General features: G+C 44.2%; 1 protein-coding gene across 3 annotated transcripts; it reads right to left on the reverse strand.

Moving 5' to 3' along the window:
* Positions 1–1506: 1506 nt before the first annotated feature.
* decr2 (2,4-dienoyl CoA reductase 2, peroxisomal) lies at positions 1507–25983 on the reverse strand. Of its 3 annotated transcripts, none has more exons than XM_073060033.1 (8): positions 25691–25983; positions 23867–23935; positions 20788–20839; positions 15183–15318; positions 13110–13234; positions 8392–8485; positions 5199–5303; positions 1507–1828 (listed from the first exon to the last, which is right to left on the reverse strand). In XM_073060033.1, the coding sequence occupies exons 2-8, from the start codon at positions 23869–23871 to the stop codon at positions 1611–1613; spliced, it is 735 nt and encodes a 244-aa protein (XP_072916134.1). In that variant the 5' UTR covers positions 23872–23935; positions 25691–25983; the 3' UTR covers positions 1507–1610. The 3 variants fall into 3 exon arrangements, with proteins under 3 accessions (XP_072916134.1, XP_072916131.1, XP_072916133.1); XM_073060030.1 differs by having other exon boundaries at positions 25653–25983; XM_073060032.1 differs by lacking the exon at positions 25691–25983 and adding an exon at positions 25047–25087.

A 25983-nucleotide genomic window follows, 5' to 3' on the forward strand; every position in this document is an offset into this window, starting at 1 on the left:
AAGCACATTTACATGGAGTGCTACACAAAACGGCAGCATCCATCATCAAGGACCCCACATCCAGGCCATACTTTCTTCTCACTAATACCATCAGGCAGGCAAAACAGGAGCCTTAGCTACCACACCACCTGGTTCAGGAGCCTGCTTTGGATCTTATTTTCACTATAGACGTCCAGACCCTATACCCCATCAGGAGGGCTTTAAAGCTTTCCAATTCTTTCTAGACAACAGACCCAACCAGTTCCCCTCCACCACCCTCCTCCGTCTGGTGGAACTGATCCTCCATAATTTCTCCTTCATCTCTTCCCACTTCCTTCAAATCAAAGATGCAGCCAAGGGGACTCACATGGGTCCCAGCTACGCCTGCCCTTTCGTTGGCCAAGTGCAACGTTCTATGTTCCAAGCCTATGCTGGTATCGCTCCCCAACTTTTCCTACACTTCATTGATAACTATATTGGTGCTGCTTCCTGCACCCATACCGAGCTTGTCAACTTCGCCTCCAACTTCCATCCTGCCCTCAAATTTAACTGATCCATTTCTGACACCTCCCTCCCCTTTCTTGAACTCTGGAGACAGCTTATCTACTGATATCTTTTATAAATCTACTGATTCTTACAGCTACTTGGAATACACCTCTTCCCACCCTGTCACTTGTAAAAATGCCATCCCATTCACTCAGTTCCTCCACCTCTGCCACATCTGTTCTCAAGATGAGGCTTTTTTCCCCAGAACTAATGAGATGTCCTCCTCCTTCAAATAAGGGGCTTATTCCTCCTTCATCATCACTGCCCTCACCTGCATCTCTTCCATGCCGCGCACCCCATCCTCCCACTACCCCACCAAGGATAGGGTTCCTCGTTCTCACCTACCACCCCACCAGCATCCACATCCAGCACATAATTCTCCACCATCTCCAACAGGATCCCACCACCAGGCACCTTACCCTCCTCCTCCCCACTTCCCACAGGAATCGCTCCCTTTGTGACTCCCTTGTCCACTCCTCCTTCCCCACTAATCTCCCTCCTGGTACTTATCCTTGCAAGCAGAACAAGTGCCATATCTGCCCCCTCACTACCATTCAAGCTCCCAAACAGTCCTTCCAGGTGAGGCGACACTTCACTTGTGAGTCAGCTACTGTACCTGGTGCTCCCACAGAGATTGGGAGACAACTTTGCTGAGCAACTACACTCTGTCCACCAGAAAAAGCGTGATCTCCCAGTGGCCACCCATTTTAAATTCACTCCCCATTCCCATTCCAACATGTCAGTCTATGGCCTCCTCTTCTGTTGTGATGAGGCCACACTCAGAACGGAGGAGCAACACCTTATATTCCGTCCGGGTAGCCTCCAAACTGGTGGCATGAACATCGATTTCTCAAACATCCAGGAGCTGTCAGAGGCTATTTGAGACACACGCCATTGGGAGCATTTAATGGGTAGTGGGAGCTTATCCCCCATTACCACCCCTGGCCATAACAACCTTAAGGAACAATGACAACATATAAGTACTTTGATAACAAATTTTATTTTGACTTTGACACATCCCATATTTTACCTTCCATTGAAACACTATAGGTAATTCACCTTTGAAAATTCACAGCTTGGTGGGTTTACAGTTTGGCTGATGTTTGTAGGAGCGACAGCATGGTCGACATGTTATTGGCTCCACTGAGCCAGTGTCCACCATCGATCACAAGTGACGCACCAGTCACATACGACGCTGCTGAGCTCACAAGGTACAGCACTCCATGGGCTATTTCTGTCTTGGTCCCCACTCTCTGCAGTGGGATCAGTTTCCGGTGGCCTGCTGCCAACTGCGCCAAGCCACCTGGTGAAAAGAGAGAGAACAAGGTTTAGGAATAGAAAAGCCCTTAAAGCCATAAAACAATTACTTACACTGTAAAATATGGTGGGTGTAAGGGGTGTCCAGGGAGGGGTGGCATCCCTGGTGAAGGGGCTTCTTGTATCCATTCTGGGACAGGTTGTTCACCTTTGGTCCCCACTGGACACTCAGCTCTCACCTGTGGCTCCAAGTAGCTGTTTGCATGTGAAAATGGCCACACCCCGGTACACCATTTCAACAGGCGGGTTAAACCCCAGTGAGATAGGGACATGCCTGTCCTAGCATGTGAATGAATGAGATCAACAGCAGCCAGGAAAGCAGTTCTGCATCACTTCATGGAGAGCAAAGGGCATGACAGGCACAGAAGTCATGGTCACCTACTGCAGGCAAGAAATACCCCAGTTAGTGATAACCACTCATACCACTGAAACCCCGATTTCTGAGATCCAGAGAGAGGAACTGCCCCAGTGTAACAGCTTTTCTACTTTAAAAATTCTCCTGTACACGTCTACCGTCATTGTTGGACATAACAACCAACAAAATAAAACACTGGAAACACTCAGGTCAGGCAGCATCTTTGAAAAGAGGAGGAGATTTAACAGTATAGATCAAAGATCTTTCACCACAACTCGGTTTTAAGTAGCAGAGAGAGTGAGGGAGAGATGGGGAGTGCAAAGGGTGGTGAGTGTGGGAGGGAGGATGGAATAAGAAGCTGGGAGGGAAGAGATGAAAGAGATAAGGAGCTGAAGAAGGAATCTGATAGGAGAAGGATGGACCATTGGAGAAACAGGAGGAGGAGGAGGAGGAGGGAGATCATGAGCCTGAGAAGGAGCAATAGGGCAACCTGAATAAAGCTAACCTTTATTTCCTTTTTTTTTTCTAGCGAAACATTGTGTAAACTCAAAGTCTAGAATTAAAGAAAAGCAGCAAACGTGAAGAATAACAGAGTCACAGGTGGTGGAGGGACAAGCTTGAGAAGTTTAAAACTGAGGCACTGCTTTAGCAGGAGGCAATGTAACTCAGTGACCCAGGGGTGATGTGTCCGCTGAGTAAGGCTCTGCTATCTGAGCACTATATGTTTGCAACACATCTGGGTGTCAACATCTCTGAATCTCTGTCCTGAGCCCAACATATTGATGCACATAATGAAAAGGCACAGCAACGGCTATATTCCATTAGGAGTTTGAGGAGTCTTGTTATGTCACCAAAGACTAGCAAATTTCTACAGATGCATATGCACAGCATTCTAACTGGTTGCATCACTGTCTGGTACAGAGGACTGCTGCTCAGAAAGTTGTAAACTCAGCCAGCTCCATCACGGACATGAGCCTCCCCAGCATCGAGGACACCTTCATAAAGCAATCCCTCAAGGCGGCGTATTCCATCATTAAGGACCCCTATCACTCAGGACATGCCCTCTTCTCATTGCTACCATCAAGCAGTTGGTACAGGAGTCTGAAGAAACACACTCAACATTTCAGGAACAGCTTCTTCCTTCTGCCATCAGATTTCTAAATGGACCACGAACACTACCATTCTACTTCTTCCCGCTCTTTTTGCACTACCTATTTAATTTTAATATTTATTTTTTATTGTAACTTACAGTTTTTATTATCATGTAGTACTGCTAACACAAAACAACAGAAATATGCCAGAGAAATTAAACTTTTTTAGGATTTTGATTCTGAAACAAACCACTGGTGGCTCAGCAGGTCAGACAGAATTAATGGAGGGAAATGGACAGTCACGATAAAGAGGGCAGGGGAAGGGTGGAGCAAGAGCTGGCAAAGAGCAAGCAAGCAATAGGTGGATCCACTGGGCACCTCCCTCTGTCTTAAGGGATTCAACCTGAAACATCGAGTTCCTCCAGCAGACTGCATGTTATTCCAGATTCCTGCATCTCCGAAAGGATGATCTTTATTTGTCACATGTACATTGAAACACACAGTGAAAAGTGTAGTTTCTGTCAACAGTTCAAGGAGGTGCTGGGGGCAGCCTGCAACTGTCAGCATGCTTCCAGCACCAACATGCCACAACTTACTAACCCTAACCCATACCTCTTTGTGACCTGTGGGAGGAAACCCATGCGTACAAGGTGAGAACGTACAAACTCCTTCAGACAGTGATAAGAACTAAACCCCAATTTGTGATCGCTGGTGCCATACAGCTTTACATTAACCACTACGATACTGTATGCCTAGGTAAGGGGTGGTAAGCAGTAGGTGGATTCGCTGGCTATCTCCACTTTATCTTTGGTATGGATGAAGGATTTCAGCCTGAAACATCGACCTATCATTTCCCTCCAGAGATGCTGCCTGACCACTGAGTTCTTCTAGCAGATTGCTTCTAAATTCAGATTCCAGCTTCTGCAGTCTCTTCCCAGTCTTCCTCATCCTAATGTAAGGACTCAGCCCAAAATATCGACTTTATTCATCTCCATAGATGCTGCCTGATCTGCTGACTTCCTTCAGCATTTTGTGTGTTTCTCATGATTTCCAGCATCTGCAGAATCTCTTCTGTTTATGATCTGCAGTCTTAATTCTCCATAGATTCAGATTTATTTATCACATGTACATCAAAACATACAATGAAATGTGCCATAAATGTCAACACCCAACACAATCTATGGATGTGCTGGGGGCAGCCCGCAAGCATGGAGTCTCTCCATACATTGACATTTACCAGGAATGTTGAAGACAAAGAGCCCGAAGCATTTTTGAAGATCCCTACCACCCATCCTACCATATCTTTGACCCACTTCCGTCAGGAAGGAGCTACAGAAACATCAGGACTAGGGCTATGGACTGGGTAACAGCTTCTTCCCTCAGGATGTGAGACTAATGTGTACTCTGCGTCACTGAGGTCTCGTCACTAGGACAGCCAGTTGTTTACTGTATGTGCACTGCATGCATTTTGAATTAAATTTAATTAACACAGTTATGGCAATATTTTGTTTGATGTGCTGTGTCTAATTTATGTTTTGTGGGTGCACCGTGGTCTGGAAGAACGTTGTTTCGTTTGGTTGTGTGCCCTGGTAATACAGTGGTTAGTGTGACACTACTACAGCTCGAGGCATTGGAGTGCAGAGTTCAATTCTAATGCTGTCTATAAGGAGTCTGTACGCTCACCCCGTAGAATGTGTGGGTCTCCTCCCACAGTTCAAACACATACCGGTTTGTAGATTAGTTGGTCATTGTAAATTGTCCAGTGATTAGGCTGGGATTAAATAGGGGAGTTGCTGGGCAGTTTCAGCTCGTTAGACTAGAAGGGCTTGTTTTGCACTGTATCGCTAAATAAAATAAATAAAAATAAAATATATAGTCAGATGACAATGAAGTTGAACTTGACTTCTTACCCAACTTTCGAAAACCTTCTGTCCCAGCTATGGGGCCTGGAGCCAGACTGTTCACACGGATGTTGTCAGGTCCCCATTCTACTGCCAGGTGCCTTGTCATTGCGTCTGTAGAGAACAGGGAGCAAGCTGTGGTCAGTTAGCAGTTCTTTTTAAAGCAACAAGTCTAATTCAGCATGCAGTTCCACTGGGAAATGGAGCAGGTCAAGTCAAATCAAGTCACTTTTTATTGTCATTTTGACCATAAACTGCTGGTACAGTACACAGTAAAAATGAAACAACGTTCCACCAGGACCATGGTGCTGCATGAAACTAAACTAGACTATGTGAGACAACTCAAGGCTACACGTAAAACAACACAAAAACTACACTAGATTATAGACCTACACAAAGTGCATAAAACAGTGCAGGCCAGTACAATAATTAATTAATAAATACATAATTAATAAACAAGACAATAGGCACAGTAGAGGACAAATTTTAATATAATAATAAATGATGTAGACTCTGGGTATTGGGTATTGAGGAGCCTGATGGCTTGGGGAAGAAACTGTTGCACAGTCTGGTTATGAGAGCCCTTTTGCCAGATGGCAGGAGGGAGAAGAGTTTGTGTGAGGGGTGCGTGGGGTCCTTCATAATGCTGTTAGCTTTGCGGGTGCAGCATATGGTGTAAATGTCTGTAATGGCAGGAAGAGAGACCCCGATGATCTTTTCAGCTGACCTCACTACCACTGGAAAGTCTTGCAATCCAAGACGGTGCAATTCCTGAACCAGGCAGTGATGCAGCTGGCTCCGCACCAGTCTGTTAGCCGCTGCACCTCCTCTCTGTATGCTGACTCGTCGTTCTTGCTGATGAGACCCACCACGGTCTTGTCATCGGCGAACTTGATGATGTGATTCGAGCTGTGTATTGCTGCACAGTCGTGGGTCAGCAGAGTGAACAGCAGTGGACTGAGCATACAGTCCTGGGGAGCCCCCATGCTCAGTACGATGGTGTTGGAGATGCTGCTCCCAATCCAGACTGATTGAGGTCTCCCAGTCAGGAAGTCTCGGATCCAGTTGCAGAGGGAGGAGTTCAGGCCCAGCAGTTTCAGCTTTCCAATTAGGTGCTGAGGAATGATTGTGTTGAATGCTGAGCTGAAGACTATGAACAGCATTCAAATGTACGTGACTTTTTTCTCCAGGTGGGTGAGGGCCAAGTGGAGGGTGGTGGTGATGGCGTCATCTGTTGAGCGGTTGGGACGATACACAAACTGCAGGGGGTCCAGTGAGGGGTAGCAGAGTCTTGATGTGCCTCATGACTCTCGAAACACTTCATGATGATGGATGTGAGTGCAACGGAATGGTAGTCACGTCTCCCAGTTAGTTACTACATGTTACGTTTGATGGCTCTGGGTCTGTACTCACTACTTTAGAAGAATGGGGAGTGGGTCTCATTGAAACTTATGGAATATTGAAAAGCCTACATACAATGGATATGGAGAGAATGTTTCCTGTAGTGTGGGAGTCTAGGACTAGAAGGCACAACTTCAGAATAGAGGGATGTCCATTTAATACAGAGAGATGAGGAGGATGTTGAATCTGTGGAATTCATTGCCACAAATGACTGTGGAGACCAAGTCATTGAGTATATTTAAAACAGAGTTTGATAGATTCTTGATTATTCAGGGCATCAAAGGTTATGGGGAGAAAGCAGGAGAATAGGATTGAGAGGAATAATAAATCAGAGCAAACTCAATGGACCAGATAGCGTAATGCTGTTGCTATATCTTACGGTCTTATGCTATAAAACATCCTGGGGATACAGGTCCCTAATTTCTTGAAGGTGATGTCATGGATAGAAAGGGTCATAAAGAAAGCTTTTGGCACATTAACCTTCATAATCAATGTAATGAGTACAGGAGATGGGGTGTTATCCTGAAGTTGTAGAAGATGTTGGTGAGGCCTAACTTAGAGCATTGTGTGCAGTTATGGTCACCTACCGACAAGAAAGATATCAATAAGATTAAGAAAGTGCACAGAAAATTTACAGAGATTTTGCAGAACTTGAGTTTTATGGAAAAGTTGAATAGGTTAGGATTTTATTCCCTGCAGCACAAGGAGAATGAGGAGAGATTTGATAGAGGTATATGGAATTATGAGGAGTATATGTAGGCTTTTTCCACTGAGGTTCGGTGAGACTACAGCTGGAGGTCATAGATTACGGGTGAAATGTGAAGTGTTTAAATGGAACCTGAGGGGGATTTCTTCACTCAGGTGGTAAGAGTGTGAAAGAGGAGCCAGTGCAAGTGATGGACATGGGTTTGATTTCAATAATTAAGAGAACAAGTACACCACAAGGCTGTGTGCTTAGCCCCAGTCTCTACTTGCTTTACAGTTAATGACTGTGTGGCTCACAGCTCCAATGCCATATTTAAACTTGCTGTCGACAACACTGATGTAGGCTGAATCAAAGGTTGTGACATTTCGGCATACAGTATAGGAGGGAGATTGAAAATCTGGCCCGGTGGTGCCACAACAACAACCTCTTACTCAATGTCAGCAAGACTGAGGAGTTGATTATTGACTTCCGGAGGAGAACCAGAGGTCCATGAGCCATGCTATCACAGGGTAGGACTGGCAACTAAGGAATGGTGGGCTGGCATTGGCAAGTGTTCAGAGGAGGTTCATGAGAATGATCCCAAGAATGAAAGGGTTAACATATGAAGAGACTTTGGTAGTTCCGAGCCTGTACTTGCTAGAGTTTGGGGGGGGGGGGGGGGGGGGATCTCATTGAAAACTACCAAATATTGAAAGGCATAGATAAAGTGGTGTGCAGAGAATGCTTCCTGTAGTGGGGGGCAGAGCCTCAGAATTGAGGGACATCCATTTAGAACAGAGTCGGGAAAAATTTCTTTAGCTGGAAGGTGGTGAATCTGTGGAACTGATTGCCACAGGTGGCTGTGGAGGCCAAGTCATTGGGTATATTTAAGGTGGAGGTTGATAGGTACTTCATTAGTCAGAGTGTCAAAAGTTATGGAGAGAAGGCAAAAGAATGGGGTTGAGAGAGAAAATAAATCAGCTACAATTGACTGGTGGAGCAGACTCAAGGTGTCAAATGGCTTAATGCTACTCTTATGTCTTATGGTTTTGTATTTCTGGCAACAGGATAGCAGTTCAGATCAGGAACTGTTTAGTACCTACAGTACACACCTACCTATAGCAGCCTTGGCAGAGCCAGCATGGGCTTGGAGGATCTGGCCCCGGTAGCCCAGTGTTGCCGTGATATTCACAATAACTCCACCATGGTCCTGAGGGAACACTCAGGGTTAGGAATGTCAGACACAACTTTCTACAAACTTTCACAATAACATCTACTTTGCTTTCACTGGCAGCTTTTCATGAACAGTACTGTATGTCTGATGTTGGTAATCTTGATCAGTTTACTTGCCTTGCTTTGTATGCTTTTCCGTTCAAGGACAAAGGTAGTTCCATCACAGCCTGGTATGGAAACACCAATGCCCTTGAATGGAAAAGTCTACAATAAGTAGTGAATATAGCCCAGTCCATCAAGGGTAAAAAACCTGTCCACCATTGAGCACATCTACATGGGACACTGTCACAAGAAAGAAGCATCAATTGTCAGGGACCCCCATCACCCAGGCCATGCTCTCGTCTCCCTGTTGCCATCAGGAGGAAGGTACAGGAGCATAAATATCCACACCATCAGATTCAGGAACAGTTAGTACCCCTCAACCATCAGGGTCCTGAACTGGAGGGGATAGCTTTACTCACCCCATCACCAAACATTTCCCACAACCTACGGATTCACATTCCAGGACTTCATTGCAGTTCTTGATATTTATTGCTTATTTATTTATTAATAGTTTTTGTTTCTTTTTGTATTTGAGCCATTTGTTGTCTTTTGTACATTGATTGTTTGTCCGTCTTCTTGTATATGGCTTTTTAATGATCCTATTGTGTTTCTTTATAGTTACTGTGCATGTCTGCATGAAAGTGAATCTCAGGGTTGTCTATAGTGACATCTGTATACTTTGATAATAAATTTACTTTGAACTTTGTTTTCTACACAGCAGCCTTTTTGTTGTGATAGAAAATTTAGGTTCAAGTTGTTTGCAGTTCACTGGCTCAACACAAAGACAAACCAGTTTCAATCACAGCTTGCATCGAGAAGTTAAACAAACTCAGGTCATAGAGGGGTATTGCTCAGAATTGGACTATTTGGCCCATTACATGTATGCTAACCATGGCAATCATGAATATTCATTAGCATTTGGTCTATTGACTATTCAAATGTTTATTTGGATGCTAAAGTCAGGACTTTACTCCCTGGAGCATAAGTGATTGAGGGGAGATTTAATAGAGGTATACAAAATTATGATAGATATAGACAGAGTAAATCCAAGCAGGCTTTTTCCCAGGAGGTTGGTTGAGGTTAGAACTAGAGGTCATGGGTTAAGGGTGTAAGATGAAATATTTAAGGAGAACATAAGGGAAACTCCTTCATTTAGAGGGTGATGCAAGTGTGGAATGAGCTGCCAGTGGAAGTAGTGAACGTGCGTTTGAATGCAATGTTTCAGAAAAGTTTGGATAGGTACATTGATGGGAAGGGCATGGAGAGTTATGGACCAGATGGGACTAGGCAGAATAACAGTTCAGCATGGACTAGATGGGCTGAAGGGCCTGTTTCTGTGCAGTAGTGCTCTCTGACTCGATGGTCTGCAGGTCTCAGTTATTACTATCTTACAAGCTGAGTTAGCAGGAGAACTTCCAGAGGACGATCCCAGTCTGGAAATGAGACACAGCTGCCCCATCTGGAATGACATGCCATGGTCACATCCACCCCTATATTGTAAAGGGTTCACATTTAAGATCACCATCACTGTGGCCTTGAATGTAACAGAAACATCTGCAGAAGCTGTGGGTTGCACCATGAGAGGCAATACTGTGGCAACAGGAAAGTTAGTTGAACATCAGGGTGTGACTTGTTAAGAGTGGTGACAAGTGATGATTGGTTTTAAGTTTGACATGCTGCCAGGTATTGGTCCACTTACTGCAGTGTTTAACATCAGTGGAAAGGGTATAAATGTAGAGGGCTTATGGAGCTTGGGAGAAGTTCTTCAAGGCGTCACACTGACAGCTGATCGTGAACAGTGCATGGATCAAGTGGAAGGTGTACTGCAGTGAGAGGGGCCCGTGCACAACGCACTAACTATTTAAATGCAGGCTCTGTTCTACATAGATAATTGCAGTTTGTGTCTTTCTGTCTGATTGATTTGGATCCAAGAACCTATTGTTTTGATGAAACAGGCCCTAACTACCAAAAAAACTGGGAGATAATGATCGATTCCGTATTAATATTTTTTGCCATTGTGGAGACAGGAAACGAATCAGAATAGTCCCAACAAAGGACTGAAGTTCAGTTCTGTTCCTAACTCATTTCAAATCCATTTTGCCCATCACCCTTGCACTCACGGACATCCGGCTTCCAGTTAAAATCCATTTTGCCCATCACCCTTACACTCACGGACATCCGGCTTCCAGTTAAAATCCATTTTGCCCATCACCCTTGCACTCACGGACATCCGGCTTCCAGTTAAAATCCATTTTGCCCACATCCAGCTTCCAGTTAAAATCCATTTTGCCCACATCTGGCTTTCAGTTAAAATCCATTTTGCCCATCATCCTTGCACTCACGGACATCCGGCTTCCAGTTAAAATCCATTTTGCCCACATCCGGCTTCCAGTTAAAATCCATTTTGCCCATCACCCTCGCACTCACGGACATCCGGCTTCCAGTTAAAATCCATTTTGCCCACATCCGGCTTCCAGTTAAAATCCATTTTGCCCATCACCCTTGCACTCACGGACATCCGGCTTCCAGTTAAAATCCATTTTGCCCATCACCCTTACACTCACGGACATCCGGCTTCCAGTTACGTCCATGCACTCTGGAAGGTCCCTGTTCCCTTCCAACTCTGACTCTGGAATATTCCTAATTTTAGTTTGTTCACCAAAAAAAGTTCCAAGTAAGTGTATTATCAAAGTACATATATGTCAACATATACAACCCTGAGATTCATTTTCTTGTGGGAATACTCAATAAATCCGTAATAGAAAAAGTGAAAGACAACACCAAATGGACATTCAACCAGTGTGCAAAAGACAACAAACTGCAAATACTAAAAGAAAGAAATAATAATAATAAATAAATAAGCAATGAGTATTGAGAACGTGAGATGAAGAGTCCTTGAAATTTGAGTCTTCAGGCTGTGGGAACAGTTCAGTGATGGAGCAAGTGAAGTTGAATGAAGTAATCCTGTCTGGTTCAAGGGCCTGATGGTTGAGGGTTAGTAACTGTTCCTGAACCTGGTGCTGTGGGTCCTGAGATTCCTGTACCTTCTTCCTGATGGCTGCAGAGAGAAGGCAACATGACCAGGATGATGGGGACCCCTGATGATAGAAGCTGCTTTCCTGCAACAACGCTCTATGTAGATGTGCTTTAATGGTGGGAATATCTGACTCACTCGAAATGCTGGGGGAGCTCAGTGGGTCAGGCAATATCTACGGAGGGAAATAAATGGTCGACTCTTTGCCTGAGACACTTTATCAGGACTGGAAAGGAAGAGGGAAGTGGCCTACTGAGTTCCTCCAGCATTTTGTATTACTCTGGATTTGCAGCATCTGCAGAATCTCTTGTGTTTAGATTATTTAACTCAATCTAATTTCAGGTTCCCTGGACTCCATCTTTACATTTTTACTACGGATGTCCAGTCCCAATACACCTCCACCGCCCCCCTCCCCCCCCACCACTCTCCTCCGCCTAGTTGAATTTGTCCTCACTCTAAATAATTTCTCCTTTGCTCCTCCCACTTACTTCACTCAAAAGAGGTAGCCATGGCCACTCACAGCTATGCTTGCCTGTTTGTTGGCTATGTGGAACAGTCTATGTTGCTTGCCTGTTTGTTGGCTATGTGGAACAGTCTATGTTGCTTGCCTACACTAGTGTCCGTCCCCCACTTTTCCTACGCTACACTGACATCTGCATTGGTGCTGCTTCCTGCACTTGGGCTGAACTTGGATTTCATCCATTTTGCCTCCAACTTCCACTCTGCCCTCAAATTCACCTGGTCCAGTTCCGACACTTCCCTTCTCTTTCTCGATCTCACTGTCTCCATCTGTTTGTTGCTCCCTGTGTGACCTCTTGTATATTGGCGAGACCTGATGTAGATTGGGAGACTGCTTCACTGAGCGTCTACGCTTCGTCCACCAGAACAAATGGGATCTCCCAGTAGCCACCCATTTTAATTCCACTTCCCATTCCCATTCTGATATGTCCATTCAGGGCCTTGTCCACTGTTGGGATAAGGCCACACCTAGGTTGGAGGAACAACACCTTAAATTCCGTTTAGGCAGCCTCCAACCTGATGGCATGAACATCGATTTCTCAAATTTCCAGTAATGCCACACCCCAACCCCCCTTCACCATTTCCAATCCTCTGTCCCTCTCTCATGTTATCTCCTTGACAACCCATCGCCTCCCTCTGGTGCTCCTCCCCCCACTATTTTCTTTCTTCCATGGCCTTCTGTCTCTTTCACCAATCAACTTCCTAGCTCTTTGCTTCATCATCCCCCTCCAAATTTCACTTACCGCTTCACGTTTCTCTCTCCCCTCCCCCCACCTTTCAAATCTACTACTCAGCTTTTGTTCTTCAGTTGTGCCGAAGGGTTTCGGCCTATAACGTCGAATGTGCTTTTCCCTATAGATGCTGCCTGGCCTGCTGAGTTCCTTCAGCATTTTGTGTGTGTTGCTTGGATTTCCAGCATCTACAAACTTTCTCTTGTTTGCAAATAAATAACCAGGAGCATTAGTCAGATTTATCCATTTTGTCCACTGGGACAGACAAGGCTCACCTTCAACCACTTCTGATACAGGACTTTGCTGGTGTTGAAGGTTCCGATTGTGTCAATCTCCAGGACAGTCCTGAAAGCATTGAATGATAGGCCACTGGCAGGGCACAGGAAGTTTCCTGCTGCACCTAGGGGAAGAAAGAAGGACCTTACTAACAGTAAGGGACACTGGACTATGTTACGACTATGGCTACATTGAGAATACGGATAAGAGGTGACTGATACCATCACGGGCACTAGCCTCCCCAGGACATCTTCAAAAGGCATTGCCTCAAAAAGGCAGCATCTATCATTAAGGACCCCCACCATCCAGAACATGCCTTCTTCTCATTGCTACCATCGAAAAGGAGGTACAGGGGTCTGAAGACACACTCAATATTTTAAGAACCGCTTAGAAACATATAAACATAGAAACCCTACAGCACAATACAGGCCCTTTGGCCCACAAAGTTGTGCCAAACATGTTCTTACCTTAGAAATTACCTAGGGTTACCCATAGCCCTCTATTTTTCTAAGCTCCATGTACCTATCCAGGAGACCCCATTGTATCCACCTCCACCACCATTGCTGGCAGCCCATTCCTCACACTCACCACTCTGCATAAAAAACTTACCCCTGACATCCCCACTATACCTACTTTCAAGCACCTTAAAACTGTGCCCTCTCGTGGCAGCCATTTCAGCCCTGGGAAAAAGCCTCTGACTATCCACATGATCAATGCCTCTCATCATCTTATACACCTCTATCAGGTCACCTCTCATAAGGCATGCTCCCCAATCCAGGCAACATCCTTGTAAATCTCCTCTGTACCCTTTCTATGGTTTCCACATTCTTCCAATAGTGAGGTGACCAGAATTGAGCACAGTACACCAAGTGCAGTCTGACCAGCTGCAACATTTCCTCTCAGCTTTAAACTCAATCCCATGATTGATGAAGGCCAATGCACCGTATGCCTCTTAACCACAGAGTTAACCTGTGCAGCAGCTCTGAGTGTCCTATAGACTCGGACCCCAAGGTCCCTCTGATCCTCCGCACTGCCAAGACTCTTACCATTAATAATATATTCTGCCATCATAATTGACCAACCAAAATGAACCACCTCACACTTATCTGTGTTGAACTCTATCTGCCACTTCTCAGCCCAGTTTTGCACCCTATCAGTGTCCCACTGTAACCTGTGACAGCCTTCCACACAATCCACAACACCCCCAACCTTTGCTTCTTCCCCTTCACTATCAGATTTCTGAATGATTCATGAACCTATGAACACTAGCATTTTTTTTCTTTTTTTGCTGTAATTATTTAATTGAATTTGTTAATATATATATCTTATAGTAATTTATAGTATTTTTACATATTGCAATGTACTGCTGCCACAAGACAACGTATTTCATGACAAATGCCAGTGGTATGATAAAAGCTGTAGATTGGGTGCACAGCCAGGGACTTTTATCAAGGCAGAAATGGCTAAAACAAGGGGGCACAGTTTATGGTAACTGTTGGAAAGTATGGGGAGGGTGTCAGAGGTAGCCTCTCTTTTTTTAAACACAGAGAGTAGTAAGTGCTTGGAATTACCTGCCAGAGAGCTGGTAGAAGCAGATACATTAGGGGCATTTTAGAAACTGTTGGAAAGGCACTTGGACGATAGAAAAATGGAGGGCTAAGTAGGGTTAGATTGATCTCAGAGTAGGTTTAGAGGTTGGCACAGCACTGTGGGCCGAAGGGCCTGTACTGTTCTGTAACGTTTTATGATCTAGGTTGGCACTGGAATGTCACATGGTGGGCTGTCCTCAGCACATCCTTGGCTTGTGTTGGTTGTTAATGCAAACCATGCACTTTACTGAATGTTTCAATGTACATGTGAGAAATAAATTAATCAAAATTAATCAAAAAAATTAATCAAAAAAAATCTGAATCGTACAGTCAGAACTGAACATACTCCAAAATTCTGTGTCCATCGGGTCAAGGTGTCCTGTGGACCAATAGGTACGTTGACTTGCCAGGGCAAGTGGACATTTATCTTGTGCACCTCCCCTCTGCCCCTGATGCTAACAGGAATTACAAGCTCAGACTTACTGTTCACCAGGATATCAACTTTCCCAAACTCCTGCAGTGCCGCCTCCACAGCAGCAATGATGGTCTCAGGCTTCCTAACATCCACTGACGCTGGGAGACAGCGCTGCCCAGTGGCCGCACGCAGCTTCGCAGCAGACTGGATCAGAATGAAAGATACTCATTATTCTTACACTCGGCTTGGAAGAGTAACACCTCATTTTCATCTCGGCACCCTCCAACCTGATGGCATTACCATCGATTTCTCTAACTTCTGGTAATTTCACCCCCATTCTCCTCACTATTTACTGTACATTCCCCATTCACCCTTCTCCTCTCCTCCCTCATCTGTCCTCACTCCTCAGAACATAGAACAGTGCAGCACAGGGTCAGACAAGAAAAAATCTACAGATGCTGGAAATCCGAGCAACACACACAAAATGCTGGAGGAACTCAGCATCTATGGAAAAGAGCACAGTCGATGTTTTGGGCTGAAACCCTTCAGCAGGTCTGGAGAAAAAAAGGTGAGTAGGGAGGTGGGGAGGGGAGAGAGAAACACCAGAATACCAAATTGGTGAAAGGTGAAGGGGGAAGGATGGCTAAAGAGTAGGAGAGCAGCAGGGATCACAGAGGGGGAGCAGTGAGAGAGGGTTTCACTGAACTCCCATTGAAGGGAAGAGCTGCACTTCTTCAGGTTAGGCATCCCTGGAAGAGACTTCAGTGTAGTAATCCAATCACAAACAAGAGAAAATCTGCAGATGCTGCAAATTCAAGCAACACACACAAAATGTTTTTCCACCAATCAACTTCCCAGCTCTTTACTTCATCCCTCCCTCTTCAGGTTTCACCTATCACCTTCTGTTTCTCTTCCCTCCCCCCCCCCCCCCACCTTTTAAATCTACTCCTCAGCTTTTTTCTCCAGTCCTGCTGAAGGCTTTTGGCTCAAAATGTTGACTGTACTTTTTTCCGTAGATGCTGCCTGGCCTGCTGAGTTCCTCCAGCACTCCATGTGTACAGCACAGGAACAGGCCCCATGGTCCTCAATGTTGTGCTGAACCAATTAAATTGGTAATCAAAATCAACTAATCTCTTCTGCATACACAGTGCACATAACCTTCCATTTTCTTGATACTCATGGATCAATTGAAGTACCTCTTAAAAATCCCAATTGTATCTGCTTCTTGCACCATCCCAGGCATCCATCACTCTTTGAAAAAAAACCTGCCCCCATATCTCCTTTGAAATTAACCCCCCCCCCCCCACACACACCTTAAATGCATGCCCTCTGGTATTCGACATTTCAACTCTGGCAAAAAAGTCTGTCTATCTATGCCTCTCATAATCTTATAAACTACTATCAGATCTCCCCTCAGCCTCCATCGCTCCAGAAAAATTCTAGTGGCCCACACTAATTGCCGGTGGTGGTGACCCAGCTTCTTATAGTGCTGCAGTCCTTCTGATGCAGGTTCTCCTACAGACAGTGATGTAGTTCCATGACAGGATGCATGACTTCAAAGTTCAAAGTAAATTTATTATTGAAGTTCATAAATGTCACCATACACTACATTGAGGTTCATTTTCTTGCAGGCATTCACAGTAAATACAAGAAACACAAATCAATGAAAGACCACCTCCAACTGATATGCAAATATTAACAAACTGTGCAAGTACCAAAATAAAGAAATAATAAAAAATAAATAAGCAATAAATATTGAGAACTTAAGATGAAGAATCCTTGAAAGTGACTCCATAGGGTATGGGAACAATAAAGTGATGGGGTGAGTGAAGTTAATCCCTCTGGTTCAAATGCCTGATGGTTGAGGGGTAATAACTGTCCCTGAACCAGATTGTGTGAGTCCTTAGGCTCCTGTACCTTCTTCTTGTTGGCAACAGCGAGAAAAGATCATGGCCTGGATGGTGGAGGTCCTTGATAATGGATGCTGCTTTCTTACAACATGGCTTCTTGTAGATGTGCTTAATGGTGGAGAGAGCTTACCCATGATCGACTGGGCGGTATCCACTACTTTTTGTAGGTTCTTCCATTCAAGGCAATTGGTGTTTCCATTCCTGGTGCTGCTGTGCTTTCTTCGTAATTGGACTTAAGTGCTAGGCCTAGGACAGATCCTTGGAAAAGATAACACAGGAATTTAAAGTAGCTGACCATCTCCAGCTCTGATCCCTGAATGAGGACTGGCTCACAGACCTCCTGAAATCAATGATCGGAGAGGAACCTGAAGGTGGTGGTGTTCCCAAGTGCCCGCTGACCACATCTTTCTCGGTGATCGATGCAGAAGGGTAGGGGAATGCTGTAATGAGGGAGCAGCAGTCAATGCTGATGTTCCAGAGATGCCCAAATCCCAAAAATTAAAAAACAAAGCAGTATCCCAGGAAAAACCAGCTGACACTAGCAACGATAAGACGCCACTTGTACAAACTATGCCAGCCCTGGGGCGCAATGACTGGAAAGCATCAGAACGGAATGATACTGTGGGGCGCCCCGGTCGCGTAGCGGTTAGAGCGATGTTTTTATGACTCCCAATTCATTCCATTCTTTCAGTTGTTCCTGTTGCATCTTTTCTCTCCCCCTTTGTCCTACTCAGCTCAAAAGTAGACAGGCTAAAAAGTCAGCAACAGCACAGGAAATAGATTCTGATGAAAAGGAATATTAATCGGACGCCACCGTAATGTAGCGATCAGTGCAACACTATGACAGCTCAGGGTGCTGGAGTTTAGAGTTCAATTCTGACGCCATCTGTAAGAAGTTTCTACATTCCCTCCGTGTGCCCCTAGATTTTCTCTGGGTGCTCTGGTTTCCAGAGACCTACTGTTTAGTAGTTTAATTGGACAATGTAAATTGTCCTGTGATTAGGCTTGGGTTAATTCAGTGAGTTGCTGGGCTGGAAGGGCCTGTTCTCCACTGTATCTCTAAATAAATAAGTGGAAAGCAAACAAATCCTGTCTCGGCCAACATTTGTCCTTCAATCAACCTTTCTGAAACAGTTATCGAGCCAGATAACTGGTTAACATCACATGGCTGATTGTGTGACCTTCTCACAGACACAGATTTCCTGCAGAGATTGCATCTCACTGTGGAGGTGTGTTTTTTTTCTTCTTTTTAAAAAATTATTATTTATTTATCTAGTTATCTATCTATCTATCTGTTTATTTATTATTTATATATATGTGTGTGTGTGTGTGTGTGTGTGTGTGTGTGTGTGTATACACATACACACACACACACAAACACAAACACGGAGAGAGAGGCAGGCAGAGAGAGAGAGAAATTGAGGGAGAGTGAGGGAGAAAGAGATGAAATGAGTGGTTGGAGCAGTGATTTGAAGATTAGCAGGCAATACTGACTAACTGTGGAAGTTGAATTGAGTAGCAGTGTTTCAAATATTGTTATGAGATGTTACTTTGTGCTAACAGTTCGTTATCCTACAGGTTAACAGTTCCTCTCTGGACACATAATCCAGCTCCTTTACTTGTACAACCTAGTCCCAACTCAACCTCAATAACCTATTGGCAAGCAAGCAGTTGTGAAGGATCAGTAAAGAAAGGCATTTATACAATTTATAGATGCAGTGTAAGCAGGGAGGAGAATGTTTGGGGAACAGGTTGGGGGAAGAGACACAGAGATAGGCAAAATGTGAGGAGCTGGCAGTTGGAATTGAATGGAGAGAAAATATAAGATTACCCATTTTGATAGGAAATAAAGTTATTGATGCAGATACTGGAACCTGAAGTCTGTTTTAGGAACAGTCTTTTCCCCTCTGCCATCAGTTTGGAATAGTCCATGAGCTCAAGAACAGTACCTCAATATGCCTTTTACTTACACCATTTATTTTTGTAATTTGTAGATTTTTTAGTCTTTGTCCAGCACTGCTGCCATAAAACAACACATTTCAGAATCAGAGTCAGGTTAAATTCACTGGCATACATCTTGAAATTTGTTGTTTTGCGGCTGCAGTACATTGCAATACATAATAGAAACTATAAATTACAATTAGAAATATATTTTTAACAATTGAATTAAATAGTGCAAAAAGAAAACAAAATAAAATAAGAAAGCAATTGAGGTAGTGTACATGGGTTCATTGTCCATTCAGAAATCTGATGGCAGATGATATTTCACCTAACATATCAGTGATGATAAATCTGATTCTGATAATGAAACACAAATTATACACACTTTTTACAAGAAGAACACAATTAGAACTAAAAAAAAGCCCATTTTAGTGCAAAGTGATGAGAATGTTGCCAGACTGTAATGATTAGGGTTTTGCTGGATGGTTCAATAAGGCTGAAGGAAAGTAGATGTTCCTGAACTTGATGGTGGCTCTTTGATGATGGATATTGCCTTCTTGAGGCAGGTTCTGTCATTGTGGCTTGGGAAGAAATTTCCTTACTCTGAGGATAGTGACAGCTGTGTGTGGATCAGAACGCTGGCGCATTACAGAGAGCGACCTTGCCAAGCTATTGACATTTCACAACATGAGCCTTTGGAAGATCGCCAGTATTTTCTGGCCAAGAAAGATCTCCAACCACAAACTACTCCTTCAGTGTCATCAAGAGGTCATGGCCACAATCATCATAAGGGAGTGTTGTAGATGGATTGGGCACATGATGAGAAGAGAAGCCAACTCCATCATTAAGACAGCACTTTGCTGGACTCCTGAAGGGTGGAGCAAACACGAGAGACCGAAGACAATTTGGCACTGTTCCACAATGGCAGAAACAAGGACCCTGAGCTACACCTGAGCCACAAGGGAGGAGGTGGCCAAGGACAGACAGAGACGGAGGATTACTGTCAGTGGCGTAATAGGCAGTAAGTAAGCAAGTAGGAAGACAGTGACCTTTAGGAATTCTGTATGGAAGGGGGGTAGTGAAGGCTGTGTCATTGACTGCATACAAGAGGAGACTGACAGACTATTGGATTTCAACAGAATTATCCTAGCTATGTGCAACACCCATTCCCAGGAATGGAACAGTCTACAGAAAATGCTGGATACAGCCCAGTTTAAGACAGGCAAAGCCTTCCCAGCATCGAGCACATCTACATGGAACATTACCAAAAGAAAGCAGCATCCATTACAGAACCCCACCACCTAGATCATGCTCTCTTCTCATCACTACCATCCGACAGGAGCCTTAGGTCCCACAGCACCAGGTTCAGGAACAGTGATTACCCTACAACAATCAGGTTCCAGTACCAGTGTGGATAACTTCACTCACCACAACAAGGAACTGATTCTACAACCTCAAGACTTACTTTCAAGGACTCTTTACAACTTATGTTCTCCACAGAGTTATTTTTTTATTTGCACAATTTATTTTTTAACATTGGCTATTTGTCAGTCTCTATTTATCTATTGCTTTCTATTGCATTTCTTTATTTTCCATGAAATGCCTGCAAGAAAATGAATCTCAGGGTTGTATATGGTGTCATACAGTGTATGTACTTTGACAATAAACTTACTTTGACTTGGGTGTGATTTGGGTTTAGTGCAGGAGGTAAAATACTGGCCATTGTTTTACTGAAGGGTGGGCCAAGCGTAAGGGGCCAAATGGCCACTGCTGCTTCTTCTACTCTTCTCTTTTTCTACATCAGTGAAGCACGTCTACTTACTGCCTGCACTCGTTCCAGGCTCCTGCTGGCAATAACCGTCTGACATCCATGTCTGCAACAGAACAGAACAACAATTCTTAGTCTATATTGGCTAAAAGTTACTGTTCAAATTCCATTGTTCTAATCCGGAGGTGGCCACAGCTCCTGCAGTCAGGATACCCATTTCACGAGTAGGTCTAACACAGTGAACGGTAGGGCACTGAGGAGTGTGGTAGAACAAAGGGTTCTGGGAATACAGATCCATAATTCATTGAAAGTGGCAGTACACTGCCCTTCATAAATCAAAGTATTGAGTACAGGAGCTGGGATGTTACATTGAAATTGTATAAGATGTCGGTGTGGCCTAATTTGGAGTATTGTGTCTCAAACATGAGAAAATCTGCAGGTGCTGAAATCCAAGGCAACACACACAAAAATGCTGGAGGAACTCAGCAGGCCAAGCAGCAACTATGGAAGATAGTAAACAGCAGATGTTTCAGGCCGAGACCCTTCACCAGGACTAATGAAGAGTCCTGATGAAGGGTCTCAGCCCGAAATGTCGACTGCTTACTCTTTTCCATGGATGCTGCCTGGCCTGCTGAGTTCCTCAGTATTTTGTGTATGTTGGAGTATTGTGTGCAGTTTTAGTCATCTACCTACAGGAAAGACCATAAGACATAGGAACAGAATTAGGCCATTCAGTCCATTGAATCTGCTCTGCCATTCCATCATGGCTGATCCCGGATCCCACTCAACCCCATACACCTGCCTTCTTGCCATATCCTACGATATCCTGACCAATCAAGAAACTATCAGCTTCTGCCTTAAGTACACCTTGGCCTCCACCGCAGTCTGTGGCACAGCATTCCACAGATTCACTACTCTTTGGCTAAAAAATTTCCTCCTTACCTCTGTTCAAAAAGGTCACCCCTCAGTTTTGAGGATATGTCCTCTAGTTCTGGATACCCCCACCAGAGGAAACATCCTCTCTACATCCACCTTATCTAGTCCTTTCAACATTTGGTAGGTTTCAATGAGATCTCCCTGCATTCTTCTAAATTCCAGTGAGTACAGGCCCAAAGTTGCCAAATGCTCCTCATATGTTAACGTCTACATCCCCGGTACCATCCTTGTGAACCTCCTCATGAATCTTTCCAATGACAACACATCCTTTCTGAGATATGGGGCCCAAAACTGTTGACAGTACTCCAAGTGTGGCCTGACTAGTGTCTTATAAAGCCTCAGCATCATCTCCTTGCTTTTATATTCTAATCCCCTTGAAATAAATGCTAGCATTGCATTTGCCTTCTTTACCACAGACTCAACCTGTAAATTAACCTTTGGGAGTTCTGCACAAGGACTCCCAGGTCCCTCTGCACCTCTGATGTTTGAACCTTCTCCCTATTTAGATAATAGTCTGCACTATTGTTCTTTTTACCAAAATGCATTATCATACATTTCCCAACACTCTATTCCATTTGCCACTTTTTTGCCTATTTTTCCAATTTGTCGAAGTCCTGCTGCAATTATATTGCTTCCTCAGCACCACCTACCCCTCCACCTATCTTTGTATCATCTGCAAACTTTGCCACACAGCCATCAATTCCATTATCTAAATCACTGACAATGTGAAAAGTAGCGGTCCCAATACTGACCCCTGAGGAACACCACCAGTCACCAGCAGCCAATCAGAAAAGGCCCCCTTTATTCCCACCCACTGCCTCCTGCCTGTCAGCCATTCCTTTATCCAGGCCAGTATCTTTCCTGTAACCCCATAGGATTTTATCTTGTTAAGCAGCCTCATACATGGCACCTTATCAAAGAAAACCAGGAAAACTTACAAGCATGTTTCTGGGACTAGAAGACATGAGTTATAAGGAAAGATTGAATAGGTTAGGACTTTATTCCTTGGAATGTACAAGATTGAGTGGAGATTTGCAAGAGGCATTCAAAATTATGAGGGGTATTGACAAGGTAAATGTAAATAAGCTTTTTCCACTAGAGATCAAGGTGAAATGTTTAAGGAGAACATGAGGGAAACTTCTTCACTCAGTGGGTGGTGAGAGTGTGGAACAAGCTGCCAGTGCAAGTGGCAGATGTGATTTTGATTTCAACAGACCAGAGAAGTTTGCATAGGTATATGGATTGGAGGGGTATGGTCCAGGTGCAGGTCAATGGACTAGACAGTTTAAATAGTTTGGCACGGACTAGATGGGCTGAAGGGCCTGTTTCCGTGCTGTGCTGCACTTTTCTATGACTCCAGGACTCAAGGTAGCACAGGCAGAAAAACTGGAAGGGAGAATATATTTAACTTAAAACAAAACAAATCTTTGCGGTTAGTGTGACATATCACAGCTCGGGGCGTTGGGAGTTCAGAGTTCAATTCCGTTGCCGTCTGTAAGGAATTTGTTTATGTTTCCCGTGTGCATGTGGGTTTCCTCCGCATGCTCTGGCTTCCTCCCACAGGCCAAAGACGTATCAGTTAGCAGATTAATTGGTCATTATAAATTGTCCTGTGACTAGGGTTAAATTGGTGGGCTGCTGGGCGATTAGCTCGTTAGGATGGAAGGGCCTGTTCCACACTGTAGCTCTACATTAATAAATCCCCTGAGACAGGGTTCTTTCCACAAATGGCTTAACAGCATCCACAATAAACAAGATACCTTTCCCCAGCTGTTGTCCCCATCCCAGCATTATCCTGTTGGACAGCTTGAGAATATCGGGCTGTGGAAAATAACTTCATGGCAACGACCTGGCCCATTTGAGCTTGGTACTTATTACAACGGGGTTCACAACCTTTTTTATGCCGTGACTCCTGACCACTAACTGAGAAGTCCATGGACCCCAGGTTGGGAACCCCTGCATTAGAGGGATACCACAAAGGCTGTCACACTGACACAGATCAGCCATGATATAACTAAAAGGCAGAATGGGCACGTGGACCTGCAAGGCTCCACTGTTCCTTTGCAAAGGGATACGTGCATCTTTTGGCACACTATGGGCACCAGACAGGGCAATCCCCATCACTTCAGGCATTAATGATGAGAAACTTCATAGAAGTACATAAACACACAGACATTTTTCAACCTTCGCCCAGTACCTCATCAAAATCTCAGCAATTCGGAATCCAATGCCTGATCCTCCTCCTGTGATGAATGCAACTTTGTCCCTGTTCATGAGAGATGACAGTAATTAATTTCAGATTTTAGATTCAGATTTATTTATCACATGTACATTGAAACCTACAGTGAAATGTGTTATTTGCATTAACAACCGACACAACCCAAGGATGTGCTGGGGGCAGCCTCCAAGTGTGACCACACATTCCAGTGCCAACAAAGCACGCCCACAGTGCTCGGCAGAACAACACAAAATCACAACAAAACAAAACACAACATCAAAACAAGCCCCATCCTCCCTTCCTCCTATGCACAGACACAGCCTTCTAACCCCAGGACAGGTTGTTTTCTTTGGCCTCCAGCCTTCTACGGGGATCAGAAGTGGCGAGAGTGAGCAGTTTCAAGTTCCTGTGTGTCAAGATCTCTGAGGATTTAACTTCCCAACATATAGATGTAGTTATAAAGAAAGGAAGACAGCGGCTATACTTCATTAGAAGTTTGAAAAGATTTGGCACATTAACAAATACACTCAAAAACTTCTATAGTCATACCGTGGAGAGCATTCTGACAGGCTGCATCACTGTCTGGTATGGAGGGGCTACTGCACAGGACCGAAAGAAGCTGCAGAGGGTTGTAAACCTAGTCAGCTCCCTCTTGGGTACTAGCCTACAAAGTACCCAGGACATCTTCAAGGAGCAGTGTCTCAGAAAGGCAGTGTCCATTATTAAGGACCTCCAGCACCCAGGGCATGCCCTTTTCTCACTGTTACCATCAGGTAGGAGGAACAGAAGCCTGAAGGCACACACTCAGCGATCCAGGAACAGATTCTTCCCCTCTGCCATCCCATTCCTAAATGGACATTGAACCCTTGGACATTACCTCATTTTTAAAAAAATACAGAATTTCTGATTCTTGCATGTTTTAAAATCTATTCAATATATGTATACTGTAATTGATTTACTTTTTATTTATTATTACTATTTTGTTTATTATCGTTTCCCTCTTCTATATTATGTATTGCATGGAATTGTTGCTGCTAAGTTAACAAATTTCACGTCACATGCTGGTGATAATAAACCTGATTCTGATTTTGACTTTTGGATTTGCAGATTCATTCAAATAAAGACAGAACCATAACTTTGGCAAGTAGAAAGGACTCACAGAGAACTGTGCAAGTCTTCTCCCATGGGAAAGAAGTCTTAGGGAACCTCATAAGCAGGAAATTATGCAGCAAAACAGGAGTCTTTATCCACAACTGAAACATAATAGGCCCAAATTCACTCTACATCTCTTTTATTTTGCCAACCAGGATAATTCCCAAGATAAGATAAACGTGCTATCACAAATAGCTTAAAAAAAAACATGGTAATGATCTTTGGAGTTTAGAATAATTGAAGTTATTTTTCCCTGAGAGGCATAATGTCAAGACGTTTCAAACCATGTTAGATTCTCTAATGAGAGGACACAGTTACAAGATTAGGGGATAATTATTTAAAACTGAGGTATGTTAGAACTCACAGAGAGTGGTGATTTCTCATAATTCTTTACACTGTGGCTGTCAGGCTGGATTGCTTGGGATGTTAAAAGAGCAATTAAATATATATTTTTTTAAGATCAGCAAATGCAGGCCGATGGGGAACTGACACAACAAAGAGGAGGCCGCAGGAATATCTGTCAGGAACATATTAAATGAGAGGGGAAATGTTTGACAGGCGAGGGCTCCTTCTTTCCCATGTTCTTCCCTATTTGACACATAAAACAACTTACTTTAGGATATCAGAACTAAATATATAAGAGTAGTTCACCAAGCAGTCGTCGGTGTCCACTTCCTCAGGGACGCTGCCAGCTCCGGACATGACCACTGACTGGGAGAGGACAGAGCTGAGGCCGCTCTCACCGCTCGCCGAGAATCGGTCCCGGAGGCAGCCGACCTCCCAAAACAGGCGGACAGTCCCGGTGAAGTTCTCTCTCACGCAATAGCGGGGGCGAGACTTCCCCACACAGGAGTGAGGAACGGCGACAACCGACTGGGCATAAAACCAGCCCCGAGCTGGGGCAGTACAGTACTGTAATCAACAGCCAAGCGGAGAACTGGAAC

The sequence above is a fragment of the Hemitrygon akajei genome, chromosome 11 (genome assembly GCF_048418815.1).
Source record: "Hemitrygon akajei chromosome 11, sHemAka1.3, whole genome shotgun sequence".
NCBI lineage: Eukaryota > Metazoa > Chordata > Chondrichthyes > Myliobatiformes > Dasyatidae > Hemitrygon > Hemitrygon akajei.